We start from the raw sequence: 17,102 nt of genomic DNA, 5'->3' as shown, positions 1-17,102 counted from the left end.
AAATCTTTTTAAAGTTAACCCATTTTCTTTGAGTGTAATTAATAGCTTTAGTATGGTATTTATGAAAATTTAAAAAACTTTAATTTGTTAGGAGTTAGCTAAAATATGATTTTTGTTTCTTATTAAGTTTTTTTGCAGAATGAAAGGTACAATATTACAAAAGACGCCTATTATTCATCGAAATTATGTAAAATGGTCGATGTCACATACACACTGTCGAATATATGTAGCAACTACTCGATCGCGCGACATATAGTTTTGGCATTATATATATCTATATCTTGGATTGTCAACTTTCACATACTAGATACTAGATGGAGTTAGACATACGCAGTTTCTCGTATTCAAAAATTCGATCAACTGGTTATAAACGAAGACAGACCATATCAATATCCATTATGCGCATACTCTCAAAAAAATATTTCACTGATGTAGTTAGATTTCTAGATATCGCAACAAGAATGTATCGCTATTTTTCGTATCTGTGAAAACATTGTTTGTCACATATAGAATTTATAGCAGTAATGTTCTAGCAATAGCTTCTGAAAAATTTAGGTACCATTGCTAAATGTTATTCATTGCATGATCTAACACGTGATTGATCTTATATAGATAGGCGCTTTAGAGAAACTTTCTTTTTAAAGTTCACAAACAATACAGATATATATTCTGTTTCTGTCATCTAAACTGATTAAGTAATTACATATGCAATATCACAACAGTTGCATTTATCTGTTTTAGTTAATTTTTTACACCTAGAAAATTTTAGCTATTATTGCAAGATCATTTTTTTGAGTGTAGTTCGCAATCATCGTTAAAATAATTTTTGGAGGGAACTTGCACTATGCGAGCTCCCCGCATAAACTGGAACAAACATAACTGGTACTTAAATGTAAAAATTGAAGCGATATGCAAATCGTGTCCGGCGCGTTCGAGTAATTAGTTGACGAATAAGTGCGGTATCAAAGCGGACGCAGGAAACAGCCATCACGGATCACCAATGCACACTACGCAATGTACACATAGACACACAATGTGAGACAGGAAACATTTCTTGCGTTAAATTTGCTCGATCCGGTGTGCCCATTTCGAGTGTCAAACGCATTTTTGTATGATTTCCGTCGCAAACTTATGCATACTCATATTACAGAGGATTATATTAACGAATTGTAAGTTATTAACTTTTTTTTCGATCCTACAAAGATGTATTCTATTTCTTTGACGCTATTATCAAACATTTAGCTGCTATATCAAAAAGGTATTGCGTTTGAAGTTTAGTGTACGCAAGTTTTTTCCAGGATCCTGTTTAATCATATAACACTAATTCGTTAGCTAAAATATGATCAATTCTTATTACAGTACGAAATCTTGATGCTTTTCACATTAGCGCGGATTAATATAGAATGCTAAATGTAAAAAAATATCGTTAAATAATATATAAATTAATTTTTCGTCAACTCTTCTTTGTTACGTGACAAGTGATTCTTGAAAATGGTTTTACTCTAGATTTTCCATAAGAGTGTGCAAATATAAAAGAAAGTATTAATAAATATTGATAATGGATAATGAGTAACTGAATTTTTTCAATTATTATGTCGGAACTTTCTTAACGTCTCTGTCATTGTCAACGCAAAGTTCGCGATGTTTTACGCGACTTATTACGATATTAGCCAGCTGTAGAAACAGGGTTGTAATGTTTCTAAGCCCGCAAGATGCAATTTAAGAATAACCAACAGATGATGTTGTACAGGCATATATGTGTATGGTATGTGCTCATACATGCGCGTTGCGTAAAGTTGAAAGGCCTATATGCACGTGTGTGCTCGTTACATTATCTGATTGTGCTAAATTCAGCGCGCATTCGTTCCTACTATTCTACCCGGGAAGTGACGTCAGATATCTCGCCTAACATATGTATACCAAATGCATGATCAGAATTTACGCGTGCCGACGCAGGGACTGCCGTCATTTATTTACTGCTCGGAATTCACCAGAGACAAGTATTGATTTCTTTTCATCGAATGAGCTAATGATAAATTTAATTCATCACTTATTATAAAATATCAATATATTTTCATTTTTCTAGTGTACATCGTCAAAGGTTATTGTTAAGATTATTACACGGAGTTAATAGAAATAATATCGCAATATAAAACTAGAAATCCAAACTCGTTGTCTAGAATGGATGCTAAAGAGCCTCGTAAGTTTTCTTCCCGATGATTTAAACATCAGTTACACTACTACATCCATGCATTTAACATCGAACTAATAGCCGATCTTTAATCCGCCGGACTATTATCGACTCAAGAATGTTTACCAACGTCGGAAGAGAAACGTGGTTGTCCGATGACGAAGTTATTGTGAGAAAAACCGTCGCTCTCAATACACGTGCGTGCGCGCGCGGTAATCGCGCCCGTTCACCGACTTGTTATTTGCGCGGCGAGCCGCGTCGGCCAATTGCGAATCGCCGCGCGCGGATCATCTAATCCGCGCGTCTCGATATTGCGGACTTGAGAACGAGCGCGATGCTTACAGCCTATCATCACGTCGTCGATTGAGAAAGACGAGAGACGATTCCCTTGTCGGCGGATGTTGATGCCGACAACGAGATTCCGCACTGATATCCATAATATACCAGAGCACGATTATTTAGACGACAGTTGAAAAAAGTATTTTAACATGTTTCAAGAAGACGAGTGCAGCTAATAGGCTCCACGAGGTAAAAAAGCTTAAGGAGGCAGCATTCTACAGAAATGACTACTGAATCGTCCATGCAGTTTCGCGTATGCGGCATATCCGGAGCTATTTGAGAAAATCGGTCCGTACGATCGAATATAATTAGAGCGATGTACTTGCTCTCTATCTATATTTTTTATTCTTAAATATATACGTACGTGCGCATATTGTTGTTGGAAAGATTTGCTTACAAAATATTTCTTTGATCGCGTTTCTCATCCTAATATCATTTCGAAATTTTTATTCATTGCCTTGTAACGTAATATCTGGAAAATTTTATTAACAAAATTTATTTCAATAGTTTTTAACAGAGAGAAGTGCTGCATGGCAAGATAAAACTACTTATTATTACTCTTTTTTTACAGAAATATTTTTGTACGATTTAGACATTCTAACTATATACTATTGTTATCGATAATATAATTTTTATGTACTTATAATTTTATTTTAATTAAATGTGTTATTTAAATTGTTTTTCTTCCTTGCTGAGATTATATTTAATTTCTAAAAACTAATATCGTCTGAACAGTATACAATAAATCGAGAGATTTTATTATGCAACCCACACTCTCTCGCCGGATTCATCGACGGTTTAAACATTCGCTTCCTTGAAACGTTCGACCTACAGATCAACCTACACTATACGTGAACATTGTCGCATCAGAGATTAACACGTAAATACATACGTGTAAGATTCATTTAATGTGCAACCTACTCAACCATATATAGTATACATCTCAAACGGTTGTTACCTACGTCAATTTCTAATACATATTGAATGCATTATGTCGATGAAGAAAATAAACAAGGTGGAGCTATAGAACGTTGAACGATTTTGGACAAGACGCTCGAGTTCTTTATTTTTTGTCACACATGAGATATTACTAAAGCATAAATGTATCGAATTGTCACACATAATGGTCAATATTGACCTCGCTTATTCATCTGTGCTTAAAATCAAAGAAGTATATGGTTCTTTTGTTGAACTTTCAATAATTTTAATAAATCTTCCATGTATCTGTCAAATTTTTTTATTTTTATTATTAATGATATCTTTTCATATATATATATATTTTTTTTTTTTTAATTTTATACTTAGAAGCTCTCACAATTGATAATGTCGATTATTTAGCTGTTAGATAAAATACATTTACAATCGAATCATTATTCATTAGTAAAGTTCTTATAAAATTAAGAGCATCGTATTATATTATTTTAATTCCATTTTAGATTAGATTATAATTACATTATAATTTACATTCATATCTATTAAAATTTTTCAAATCTAAGTGATTCTTCCCCTCTTTCTTTATTAAATATATATTTGTCTTATGATAAAAATTATATTACTCTACAGCTGAAGTAGCGATAAGTGCAAATATTTAAAAAACAGGGTTTACATTAGTATATATAATATATTCGAGCTCTTGAGTACATTTTATGTTAAATATAACATAATACAATAAATAATTCTTAACCAATAAGCTGAGCAGGACATATGGAACGATACTTTTTTAATTTCTATACCTACGCACCTATTATTTAATCAACACATTTATCGTCAAATGCTTATTATTCATTTTATATCATTGCTTGCCTGTTTATATGATTTCAGGGCCGGTCAAACAAAATACATTACAACACGAATTTTATTATTCATTAGTAAAGTTTCTCTCAAATTAAAAATATCACATTGCATTTTTTATTATTTGCAAATTATTATTTTAATTTTATTTCGAGTTATATTATCATTATATTATATAACTGTGACACTTTAGATTTATATTTAGCAAAAATTTTTCAAATCTAAGTAAATCTTCTCCCTTTTCTCTACCAAATACATATTTGTCTTACGATAAAAATTATACTATTCTATAGCTGAAGTAGCGATAAGTACAAATATTTAAAAGAAAGGATTTACATTAGTATACATAATAATTTCGAACTCTTAAGTACAACTTATGTTTGTTTTAGTTTATGTGGGGACTTGCATAGTGCAAGTCCCTTCCAAAAAATTGAATTTTGATGAGCTTTACCTTAATTAAAAAAACTTAATCTTAAAACTTAATGTTAAAACTTAATCTAATTTATAAATTAACTTATAATTAATGACTAGAATATTGATAGCTGATATTGTCTGTCTTCATTTATAACCAGTTGATCGAATTTTTGAATACGAGAATTTTTGCGTTTAACTCCATCTAATATGTGAAAGTTGACATATAATCCAAGATATAGATATATATATATATATATATATATATATATATATATAATGCCAAAACTATATGTCGCATGATCGAGTAGCTACTATATATATTCGGCAGTGTGTATGACATTCGACGCTTGTGTATATCAACTTTCATGTACTAGATGGAATTTGACATAAAATTGTCTCGTTCAAATATACGATCAACTTGTTATATATAATTTATTACAATATTTGTTCATATTATGAATTGAAACGTCTTTTATGCATATGTGCTATAAGAATATAAAAATAAAATCTATTAAAAATTATAGCAAAAGATTTTCGTGGTTTCAAAAACACATCTTTATAAGCATTCCGTTGTACATATCTTTCAGGAAAATTGAAAAGCAACTTCTAAACTAATATTTTTACTTTTCACGAATATTTCTGTAAATAATGCTCGCATTAAGATAAATTCTGTATACAAGTGAGTCGAGAAACGATTTATCTCAACGGGATGTACACTTCGTGTTATCGGATTATTATTATCTTTACGCCTCCCGTCGATTGACGTGCAAGGTGGATATATAAAGATGAAATCTCGCGAACATAATCTCGCACGTTCCGGATAAATACAAGTATTATAAAGCATCTACCTGCGTAGATATGTATAGCTACATACATGTACTTTACGAATGCCGGATCTACGTATCAAACATGTTTTTTGCACTTGCGTTTGTTCACAGATTCAGTCTTATTTAAAGCGTGAATAGAATTCAAGGTCTTGCCAAATGACTTCTCTAAAATAAAGCGTTAAAAATGTGTTTTTTAATGAATATGAAAAGAAAAAATTTGGAAGGAATCAAAACAAAGACTAGGAAGATTTTGTAATTTCGATAATAATTTGCATTGTTGTTTTCTGTGCGTTTTGCTTGCATCATATTTGTCGACACGATATCGAATTGACGAAGATATCCGTAATGTATTAGCTGGACATTTTAGTTGTATTATTTTCAACATTTCGACTTTGGACTATTATAACTTTTTTTCTACAGCACCTATTGTAAAAACAAGCATACTTTTCTTATATAATTTGGGTATGCGCTATCGATTGAGCCTATTATCAACTCAATCGGCCCAGCCGTTATTGAGATCCGATAATCTCGGCTCGTCTGAAATCTTGGGCTCGCGTAAAGAGACACGATCGGTCTTGCGCCTGTGTTGCGCGCTGCGCGTGAACTTGGCGCGAGATACTACCGTGTTTCTTGATATTACTAACATTCTATCATTATCTGTTAAATGAAAGTTTAAATGACAGTTCTTCAGCATATAAATACACGTGTGCAATTTTTATCGATATACAACATCCGTTATGATCCTCCCACATTTATGTCCGTTTCGGGTATTTTAATCGTAGGGCTCTTCCTGACAAAGCGCAAAAAATCATTTTGAAAGATCACAATACGAGAGCAAAATTAATGGCGAATGTCGGGCTTATCACGTCGGCGCGTAATCATAAAGATATCAAAACCGGATCTGCCAGAAGTTAAAAGAGTGATACATTAATCTATGCGCGTATTTTTTTCTGCATAAAAATTTATATGGGGTATATATATATCTTTTAACACAATGCGTGAGAGAGAAAGAGATTCCTTCAATGTTTGTTCATATAAGAAAGCATCCTATATCCGGATGCTGTTATTAATCGGTAATGTTATCCGGGCAAAATGCGACTCACAATATATGTGGCTAATCAAATATCGGAAACGCGCAGAATTCCATCCTCGATATGACAAATGGAAAGATTAAAAGGGTAAATACACGATAATATGAATAAGATATGTTAAAAAATTTGTTCAAAGAACTACAGAGATATACATGCACGAGTTTTTATCCATCTTCAGATTGAGATCACTCTATGTAATGAGTAATATTACATTGCTTAAAAAAATTCGTAATCAAAATATATTCAACTTAATTATTTTTTTAGACGCTGTATGATTTCGAAGTAATTTTTTGATAATATGATGAAAATTTATCTGTGCAGACGAGTAATTAAGAATAATTTTAAAATTTCCGAAAATCGGATTTCGTAAACAGAATTATAGATTATAAAACAAATAAAAATAAAAATAAAATTAATTAAAGATAAGCGTTTAAGAAAAATACGAGAAAATATTACGATGCGAGCGTTGCGATATTTCCGCGAGTGATATCTTTCCTATAGCGTCCTCTCGAATCGTGGGAACTCTCCATCGTACGTTTACTTGCCGTGCAACCATCCGCGTCCATATTTGACTATCCGCAAAAACACGCTCTAGCATTCTTCCGTCTGTTCAGCCTGATCAGGCGTTCAAGTTTCGTTTTTCTTCTAGTCCCTAGATATCTCAAAATATTTCTAGCATAATCAAGCATTTACGTTACTTTTCTACGCGTTGCATATGTAATCGATAAACATTGTTAAAAGTCTCTCGCGATAATAGAAAAATAATATGTAAATTTTATTATAATATTGTTTTTGTAAAAAATTTTTATCGATGTTCCGGCCGTGAGAAATTAATGAGAAATTTAATGTAAAAATTTGCTAGTGCTTTGAGAAAATATATTTAGAGAGACGATAATATAGAGAATGTCGTATAATTTGCAAATCATACTAATTAATACTAATTAATTCTTAAATACCGTTGCAGAAAATAAAGTTTTATATTAAATTTGAAAAAGAAATGTAATTAATAAAATAATCATAATATTAATTATAAGACGTAAATTTAATCGGTTTCGTAATTATGAAGCAATGATTTATGATTATTTATGATATGATTTATTGACAAGCGCGGTATTTAAAGAATCCAACCATATTTTCAACACAAATTGGGGAAATAACCGACGAAATAATCTTTACACGTTGGTTAAATACGATTAGGTTAGCAATTTACGACGATGTTTTATAATATATACATCTAAGTCAATAACGGGAAGTTAATTAAGGCTTGCGCGATTATTTATCGTTCTTTCACCAGTTCCTCGGAAGATATCCGCAACGCACCAGGCGATAAAGCCAACCATAAAACATGAACCATGCGATTATGGTCTTGTTCTTCGCTTCCACGGTCCGGTTAGGTCACGTATTTCTTTTTTGCACCTTTCATCTCTCATCTTTCATTCTTGAGCAACAAGACGTGTCCCGAGTATGACGCATCCACTATTTAGTTAGGACGATCACGTCCGCTTTCGGTAAAGCCTTTGATAGGTGCAGCGTGCGCGGGCTAATCGCAACAAATCGCCGATAATGCAACCCGTTAATTGTTTCGCACGATGCGCGCAACGATCGCGATGTGGATATGTTTACCGCGTTATTGCAGATAATTATCTCGTTCGCATACCAAACTGCGCGAGCTGCTTGTGTATTAACGGATTACACAATCCGTTTCGGTCATGCAAGAATTTCATTCGTGGCGTGTCGTGTCGCACTTCGTACATTAACGCACCGCATGATTGGAATATCTGATTCGATAAAGTTTTATCACGCGGTATGCTACGTCGCACATTTTACCATAAATATTTAATTGCAAGATGTACATTCCAACATGTAAATTGAATTTTTTATTATAATATTACAAGATAAATTCTACTTAATTATGCAAGCTGTTCCGCATTTTTATGTCAACTTTGATATCGGATTCTTGAAGCGATTATGAGATATGCATTATATGCGTTTGATTTTCAAGCATTACAAATGTAAAAGAATTAGTGACAACTCTTTCAAGCTACCTAAATATAAACTGACAAAACGTTTATTTATAAAATAAATTTTGCAATAATATATATTTAAGTATTATATATAAAAATTTAACATAAGAATTTTTTATTTTTAAATCAGTCACAAAGCAACAGTAATTATTTTTATTACTTAGAATAACACGAAGAATTTCTCTGTGTTAATTTAACGGTAATAAAAACTTGCAATTTGCAACTTGAACTCTGAAATATGTTTTATGTAAATGTTTTTGCACAAATTGATTAGCTTCATCAATCAGCACAATATGTGAAGCAATAGAAACCCACGATTGGAACGATCTCGTTGACGATCAATTTTCTTTTTCCGCGTAATTTCTTGTCGTTTGAGTTTTTTCCGCAATCTAAGAGAGATATGTTTTATATACGAAGCGGGAAAGATCTTTAAGGTCTTTTTTGCCGCGCCACGATCCAATTACCGACAGACTCGCGCGCCCATTAACGTGAAGCGTGTTTCGTTTTCCTGTTCCAGTCACAATCATGGTATGACACACTGGATTGAGGTAGCCAGTCTATAAACGACCACCAGCCGCCGCCGCCGCCGCCGCCATGAGCAAGCTATTTCAATTTCTGGCTCTCCTCCTGTGTGTCAATGCCAGACGGACGGACGGAGACAGACCTGCGGATGACGCGTACGCCGGTCAGCAGCGTCGCGGCGCCCTTCACAAGTCGAATTACAACAGCAATAATAATTACAATCACCAGTCGAACTCACCCTATCTGCCGTATCAGCAGCCCCGAGAGAGAAAGCCCAACATCGTGTTGATTCTGACGGACGATCAAGACGTCGAGCTCGGTACGTAGAGAACGCGTCGCGGCTCGTTACACCATCGGATTATTTATTACGCCATATTACCGGTATATAAATGCCTACGTGATACATAATGCCACTTTGTTTATTGCGTGCGGCAGCCGGCTGGCGCCTTATCTTACATTATTCGTCTCAAGTCCTCGCGCAGGACCATGCACGCTCCGAGATATGCGCGACGCGTATTCAAAGAGAAACGTGTGCAGTTTCATCTTTAACGTTGCATAGTAGCATGCGCACGTTTATTCCGCTACAATTCGTCTTTTGCACAGAGTGAAACGTGATGTCTTCGAAGAAAATATTTCTCCGTAGCAAAATTTTAATTAGTCTTTTCGACAGTTTACTTCATTTTTAATATTGAATCGAGAGAATATCAAAGTCTGTCAAAGACAGTCAATAATTTATTTGAAATTTAACAAGGAATCGAATTTTTTTATTTCTGAATCTAAGATTAGTTTTCGAGAAAGTATACATTTTTCAGTTATTATATATATAACTCGTTAAAAAAGCTGGACTCAAATATATATATATATTGTATGATTCATGATAAGTGAAGACGCTGCTGTCGAAATATTCTGTATAGTAAGCGTCTATGCCGGTACGCTGTTCGCATCAGCACAGTAAACACTGTATATAAAGCCAGAGCGGTTAGCCGATCGCGGGACAATGGACGCGACTCGGTGCGCGTATACAGATTGTGACTGAACAAATGTTTGACTATATCCAAAATGATCCCTCAGGTTCGCTGAACTTCATGCCGCGGACCCTAAGGCGAATAAGGAATGAGGGTGCCGAGCTAAGACACGCGTACGTGACCACTCCCATGTGTTGCCCGAGTAGGAGCTCCTTACTGACCGGTCGTTACGTTCACAATCACGAGGTCTTCACGAACAACGACAACTGCAGCAGTCCCCAGTGGCAACGGGATCATGAGCCTCACTCCTTCGCCGCTTACTTGAGCAACGCGGGATATCGGACAGGTAAGAAGTCTCCACTATTCATCCTACTATAAGCCTGTTGTTTGTTGATTGCGCTCTCTCTCTCTCGGGAATTTCTGCTGCGCGAAAATTGCACGAAATTATACACGCTCTTCTATCAGAATAATAAACGCTAGCAATATAGAACATTAAAGGCACAAGACGCGTCAATCGAATCTTTGATATATTTTTTTTTTATTAAATCCACCCTTTTTAGCGAAAATTTTGGACCGTCGTTGTTGCATTGTTTAAATTTTTTTTATAATTATAAAAGAGAGATATTTTTTTAAATCAGCCTAGTGTGATAGAACGATAGTAAAAGGATATTAAAACTTTGAACGGCACTTGCTCTCTAAATTAGCGAAGAAGAAGAGACGATTAAGAATAGTCTTGACAGAGCTATTTCTTTTCAGTGCTTATATTTATTAGCGTGATATACAAAATATAGAGAATAGACGCTTTATTGCGCGCTGCATTGTAACACACATTACTCGACCTCTGGTCGCATAAACGCAATCAGGATAATCGAGGCACATTCAATTGATGTGAGGTTTCTATTTACCTCCCTACCAGCACAATGCGCTTTATGCGTAACTGGAGTCAAGTATGGTCAGCGATAAATCCTTGTTACATAAGGCAGCGCGAGTCATTTAGGCCGGGATTTTCAATTAGAGTAACTCAAAACCCTGCCTTTTTTCCTTTCCTTTTCCAACTAATTTTACATCGCATATGAATCAACGTCGTAACGGAGGCTTGATACTTCGTGTATCATTAATCGAGGCGAGTCGACGTTCCCTACTTAAATAATCGGGCGCATGTGCGCCGCCCGCGGGCGCATTCTTGCAATTAAAATCCCGATTAATCCGCTCTCATCCCCTCGACGTTTCATTCTTGACGACGACGGCGCTCCGATTTTCATTCCGCGCTCGTATAATTGCGATCCCCGACGACACTCGCGTATTCGGTTGCGTTCGTAGGACGAATATGGCGATACGATCTTGTGGCGCGGAATTCCCGTGCTTCGATCCCGCCAAGCTGGTTCGCCCCGCGCCGTCCAACCGCAATTGTTCGGTGTTCTGCAGGTTTCCTTTCTCCCGCCGTTCAACAAATCTTCACGGCCCGCAGAGAACGCTCTTCGCCGCACGACCAAAAGCGGTCGCGCGAAGCGTCGCACCTGCGCTCGCGATACGCGATCGATCGCCGGCGGCGATTACTCAAAATCCAAACGTGCGGCTCGACCAGTTTGATATTATAGCGCGGTCCGCGTTTTAGTTGCGTCAGCTGATCGCCACAGATTTCCGAATTCTCGTACATCATCCGCGATTCCACCGTGCATTCATCTCGAACCGAATTGTGTCTGTAAATTCGCGTTTCGGTGTATAAATGCGTTTGAAGCTCGATGTGTGTAGCAGCAATGACGCGTCGGATAATCATTTATTCTCTTCGACATCGATATGCGCGCATTTTCGTTTCACACAGCAAATTTGTCGCACGATACTTTAGATCGAATCCTAATTGAAACTTTAATTCCGGCGAATTTAACGAGCTTATGCTGGATCATGGCTTGCAAAAAGATGTTACTTATGCAAGATCACACCGGGCGATAAGCAGTAGCCGCGTTGTGAACTGCAAAATTTGCCGTGTTTGCGCTCGCGGTTTACGAGGTATCCCGTGTGTGACACCTGACGACACTAGTGCAGCATAATACAGCGGATACATCGGTTGTGACACACGCGCAGACGCGCCTCGTCGTGTTTATCGAGACGCGCACAGACGTAATAAGACCTGCCTCCGTAATCCACGACGGATATGTCGCGGGCTTTAACACGTCATATTGCATTACGACCGGCGATTTCTCTTATCGTAGAAAGGGCATAAGACGCGTCAGCGTGTCGGCGATGTCGAGACATTCTTGACAGACCGTAAAACGTCGCCGCCACGTGTTGCGGAGATAAACGTTCTTCCTCCGGTGAACGAGCTTGGATACGCTACAGAATTATCGGGAAGCGATTCGTATCCCCCAGAGATCCGTTACCAATCGCTCCGAGTTTTAAAATGTCTATCAACTTCAAGATGCGGTTTAAACTATTCTCATACCGTTTCTAGATTCTGTTTCTAGGAAAGAGAGATGGAGAATCGATTAAACTTCAGTAGAAGATAACTAACGTCGGTAAAATGGAAATACAATATACATATATGCAAGGAATACAAGGAAAACGCAAGAACACAGTCCGTGCCGTGTGGCGCAAAAATCTTCTCGCAATTGCGGGACCAATCGATGCGCTTACTCGGCGATGCCGGGTTTTGTGCAGGAGTTCGATCAGAGAGCGGGGACTCTCTTCTGTCGGACTTCTTTTTCTCATTCGTATCTTCCTTTCCGTCGCGTCCGCGCTCTCATACGTTGCGTCTATCTGAGACCATATTCGCGACGGTAGGACGTTGCTCCCTGAAAGCGCGATCAGACTCCCGATCTCGTCAGTCAGGCCTCAGACTGACGGCCTTCTAAAAATCGCAATGCACGATAGCTCGTGCTCTCTCACTTCCGCGAAGATGCCACTGCGTCCGAATGAAGCCCCGAAACTTTGGATTGCGCTTGAAGTAAAAGCGCTTGAAGCAAAACTGATTGCCGTGATATGCTATCTTGTTTTATAATATTTTTTTCAAATGTATAATCAATTCGCGAGATTTCTCGCTTTTATAGGTTCATACATTACGCGAGCATATATTTCCATTAAACAGCACGCGAAACTCGTCTCGATATTACAAATCTTATACGATCTAATCAAATCGAGTCTTTCTCTCGCTCTTGCTATATTCTTGCGTAATATTTCGCAGGATATGAAACGTTATCGCGTTATTAAATGCGCCAAAATGTGCAAAAATTATGAAATCTTTATCTCAAGTACACTTTTCGTAAAATGGCCAATTACTATTCAATATAAACAAAAACATAACGTTGAATTAGATTAAAATTTATATTTTATAAGAGAACATTATATGCATTTAATTTTCTTATAAATTTATAGCATTTATAAATAACTTTCCACAAATAGATATTTAAATTTAATCGTGCTGCAATTGTAAATAAAAAATTATCCATTCGATTCCGAAACGAGAAGTAGTTTAATGAAGGTACGAACATACGTAAAAACTCTGCAACAAATTTCTCGATAACCGAACAGCAAATGATCATCTCGATTCTGCAAGAGAACATGTTTCGCAAAGTACTGATCGGTGGTTGCGCATAGGGAGAGGAGAGAACTCGTTTCGTTATCGCCACCTATTACACAGGGTGTCCCTGACCAGAATTCCGAGACTGGCCGGGCGACAAATTTTCTTTGTTATCTTCGCGAGAGAATCTTGTCACGAGTACATACGTTGTTCGATCTTACTATGAAGGTGCGTTCGTGACTTCGAATGAGTAGGAAGAATCACAATTGTTAAATTAATTTAAAAATATAAGATGTGGAAGAATTTATATGGCGAGCGAACATAAATTTATATATATTATTTTTATCCCAGAATATTTCAAATTTCGTTCACTCTCATCGCGTTCATGAATTCTCTGATTAAAGTCTTTCCTTATCGAAAGTTTGATTTTATCATATAATTTTAAATACTCCTTCGTATATATAATATATATATATATATATATACTTCTATCACCTTTTAATAGTGTTAATTTATTTTTGAATTATATTATTATATTGTATTGTATTATAATTTGGATTTATGATTACGAAAATTTTATATTTATTAAAATTTTTCAAATCTAAGTGATTCTTTCTCTATTAAGTACATATTTTATAATAAAATTTTTATAATAAAAATTATATTAATCTATAGCTGAAGTAGAGATAAGTGCAAATATTTAAAACAAAGAGTTTATACATTAGTATACATAATATATTCGATAGTTCTTAAATATAAGTTATGTTTGTTTCAGTTTATGCGGGGACTTGCAGAAGTGCAAGTTCCCTTCAAAAATTGTAACAGTAAATCTTGCAATGACATATTTTGTGTACTTCGATATTATAATCTGTTGATCAGATTTTTGAATACGAGAAATTGTATGTCTAACTCCATCTAGTGTGTGGAAATTGACATAACTCAAGATATAGATATATGTATGTATATACTGCTAATATTATCGCAGTCGAGCAACTTCTACATATATTTGGCAGTACGTATGTACATTCTTGTGTATATTAATTTTCAAATATTACATGGAATTTGACATACGTACTTTTTCATATTCAAGAATATCGTCAGCTAGTTATAATATATACACGAAGTTATTTATAATATACACAAAGTTGTAATATAGTTATAACATACATGAAGAATAGCGAATTTTTATCTTTCTTTTTATCTTTTATTAAAGCATCTTTGTATATATATAGTATAGAAACTTTATTAATATGTAGAATTCAAGAAAAGAAAGCAGGCAATATTCTGAAATCATAATTTTCGCCAAAACATTGGCGAAAAATTGAGTTCAACATTAAAATATATAATATATGCGTGTTTATGCGTGTAGCTCGCATAGTGCAAATCCCCGTAGTACAAAAATTATATACGGAATTCAGTGAAAAATGCATAATTATAAAGCGTTTGTATATTATAAGTTTTAATAAGATCAAAATATAAAAAAACAAAGTTGCTTTAATAAAAGATAAAAAGAAAGATAAAAATTCGCTATTCTTCATGTATATTATAACTATATTACAACTTCGTGTATATTATAACTTCGTGTATATATTATAATTAGCTGACGATATTCTTGAATATGAGAAAGTACGTATGTCAAATTCTATATAATATTTGAAAATTAATATACACAAGAATATACATACGTATTGCCAAATATATGTAGAAATTGCTCGATTGCGATAATATTAGCAGTATATACATATATCTATATCTTGAGTTATGTCAATTTCCACACACTAGATGGAGTTAGACATATACAATTTCTCGTATTCAAAAATCTGATCAACAGATTATAATATCGAAGTACACAAAATATGTACGTTACGAGACTTACTAAAATTTTTGAAGGGAACTTGCACTTCTGCAAGTCCCCGCATAAACTGAAACAAACATAACTTATATTTAAGAACTATCGAATATATTATGTATACTAATGTATAAACTCTTTGTTTTAAATATTTGCACTTATCTCTACTTCAGCTATAGATTAATATAATTTTTATTATAAAAATTTTATTATAAAATATGTACTTAATAGAGAAAGAATCACTTAGATTTGAAAAATTTTAATAAATATAAAATTTTCGTAATCATAAATCCAAATTATAATACAATACAATATAATAATATAATTGGAAAATAAATTAACACTATTGAAAGAAGTGATAGAAGAGAATGCGATATAATGTTCTCAGTATATCACTACTCAACATTAAATATTACGAAATGCTATTCAATCTTAATAAAATAAAATGACCACAATAAAGCTACTGGTCGACCACAAACTTTATTCCAGTTTTCATCGCGGCATAAAACTGTTGATTTATCACACGTTTTCCACTCTATCTTGTATGCGAATTCGTGCACATATGTACGCGATGTACATATATGTGTGAGCTTTGTTGGTCGTGAAAGTGAGATTATCTAAATTTAAATCGCGCCACGAACGAAGCCGTGAAGGAGCATTGTTCGTCGTCGTTGCGCCTTGAGAGGACCCGTCGCCAGTTTTTCGAGTACTCGTGGGACACTAAGGAGCGAAAGCATACTACGTGTATGTGTATCTGTGAAAAAGGTAGAAGAGTAGGAGAAAAAGGAACAAACACCCACACAACGTTCAGAACACACAGAAGGCTCGCGCACGCTGTGCTTGCAAAAAGACCCCTATGATGCAGGTGCATCTCGGTGAACTGAGGACGTAGTCAGGAATTTCGTGATTTTAATTCTAATTACTAAAAAATACGTTTATGTGTATATAAAACGCTTACTGTATATGTAATGTATATCAATAGAAAAACGAGTAAAATATTTATCAGTGTAACGTAAACTGGGATTGCTTGACAGAATGCTTAACAGAATGAATAAAATATGTATTATCTCAATATGTTATCCGAATCAATATTTCCTAATTTGTCCTTTAAATATTTGCCGCAGAATATATTTCGCGTTATAATAAAAAGTACAATAAATGTGCGTATTGTAATATTTGTATTTTTGCCTAAGAAAGATAGACAGACGTGATTTATCGCGGATTTAATCCAGCCAGTAAGCGGCTTGTCTCGCAATGTCAATCATAACTGCGATCATCCCGATAATAATAAAGTAACAACTGGAAGTAAAAAGCAAGAGGAAAAAGCCTTTATAATGTAAGCGACGTTTGCATGAATAATGAAATAAATCAGGACCCATTATCTGACCCATCGTAATAAGTGCATAATGACAGCAGCGGAGACGGCTCCGATGATGACGCGCAACGAGAGAGAGAGAGAGAGAGAGAGAGAGAGAGAGAGAGAGAGAGAGAGAGAGAGAGAGAGAGAGAGAGATCGCGTAAGAACATTTCTGTATCTGTTAGCGCTGAAGAAAGTTCCGCCGACCCCACGTTAGT

General features: G+C 35.1%; 2 protein-coding genes across 5 annotated transcripts in view; one reads left to right on the top strand and one right to left on the bottom strand.

Moving 5' to 3' along the window:
• TppII (Tripeptidyl-peptidase II) overlaps positions 1–17,102 on the bottom strand; it is a 93,414-nt gene that overhangs the window by 50,784 nt on the left and 25,528 nt on the right. The window lies entirely within an intron of this gene.
• Positions 1–17,102, top strand: part of Sulf1 (Extracellular sulfatase Sulf1) — a 73,721-nt gene that overhangs the window by 32,091 nt on the left and 24,528 nt on the right. For all 4 annotated transcript variants that reach the window (XM_067354971.1, XM_012370113.2, XM_012370115.2 and 1 more), the window contains exons 2-3: positions 9,195–9,518; positions 10,271–10,510. In XM_067354971.1, coding sequence (XP_067211072.1) covers positions 9,272–9,518; positions 10,271–10,510 — 487 coding nt within the window. In that variant the 5' untranslated portion in view covers positions 9,195–9,271. The remainder of the gene's footprint in view (positions 1–9,194; positions 9,519–10,270; positions 10,511–17,102) is intronic.

This window comes from Linepithema humile, chromosome 5, assembly GCF_040581485.1.
Source record: "Linepithema humile isolate Giens D197 chromosome 5, Lhum_UNIL_v1.0, whole genome shotgun sequence".
Taxonomy (NCBI): domain Eukaryota; kingdom Metazoa; phylum Arthropoda; class Insecta; order Hymenoptera; family Formicidae; genus Linepithema; species Linepithema humile.
This window is presented reverse-complemented; position numbering and strand designations above follow the sequence as displayed.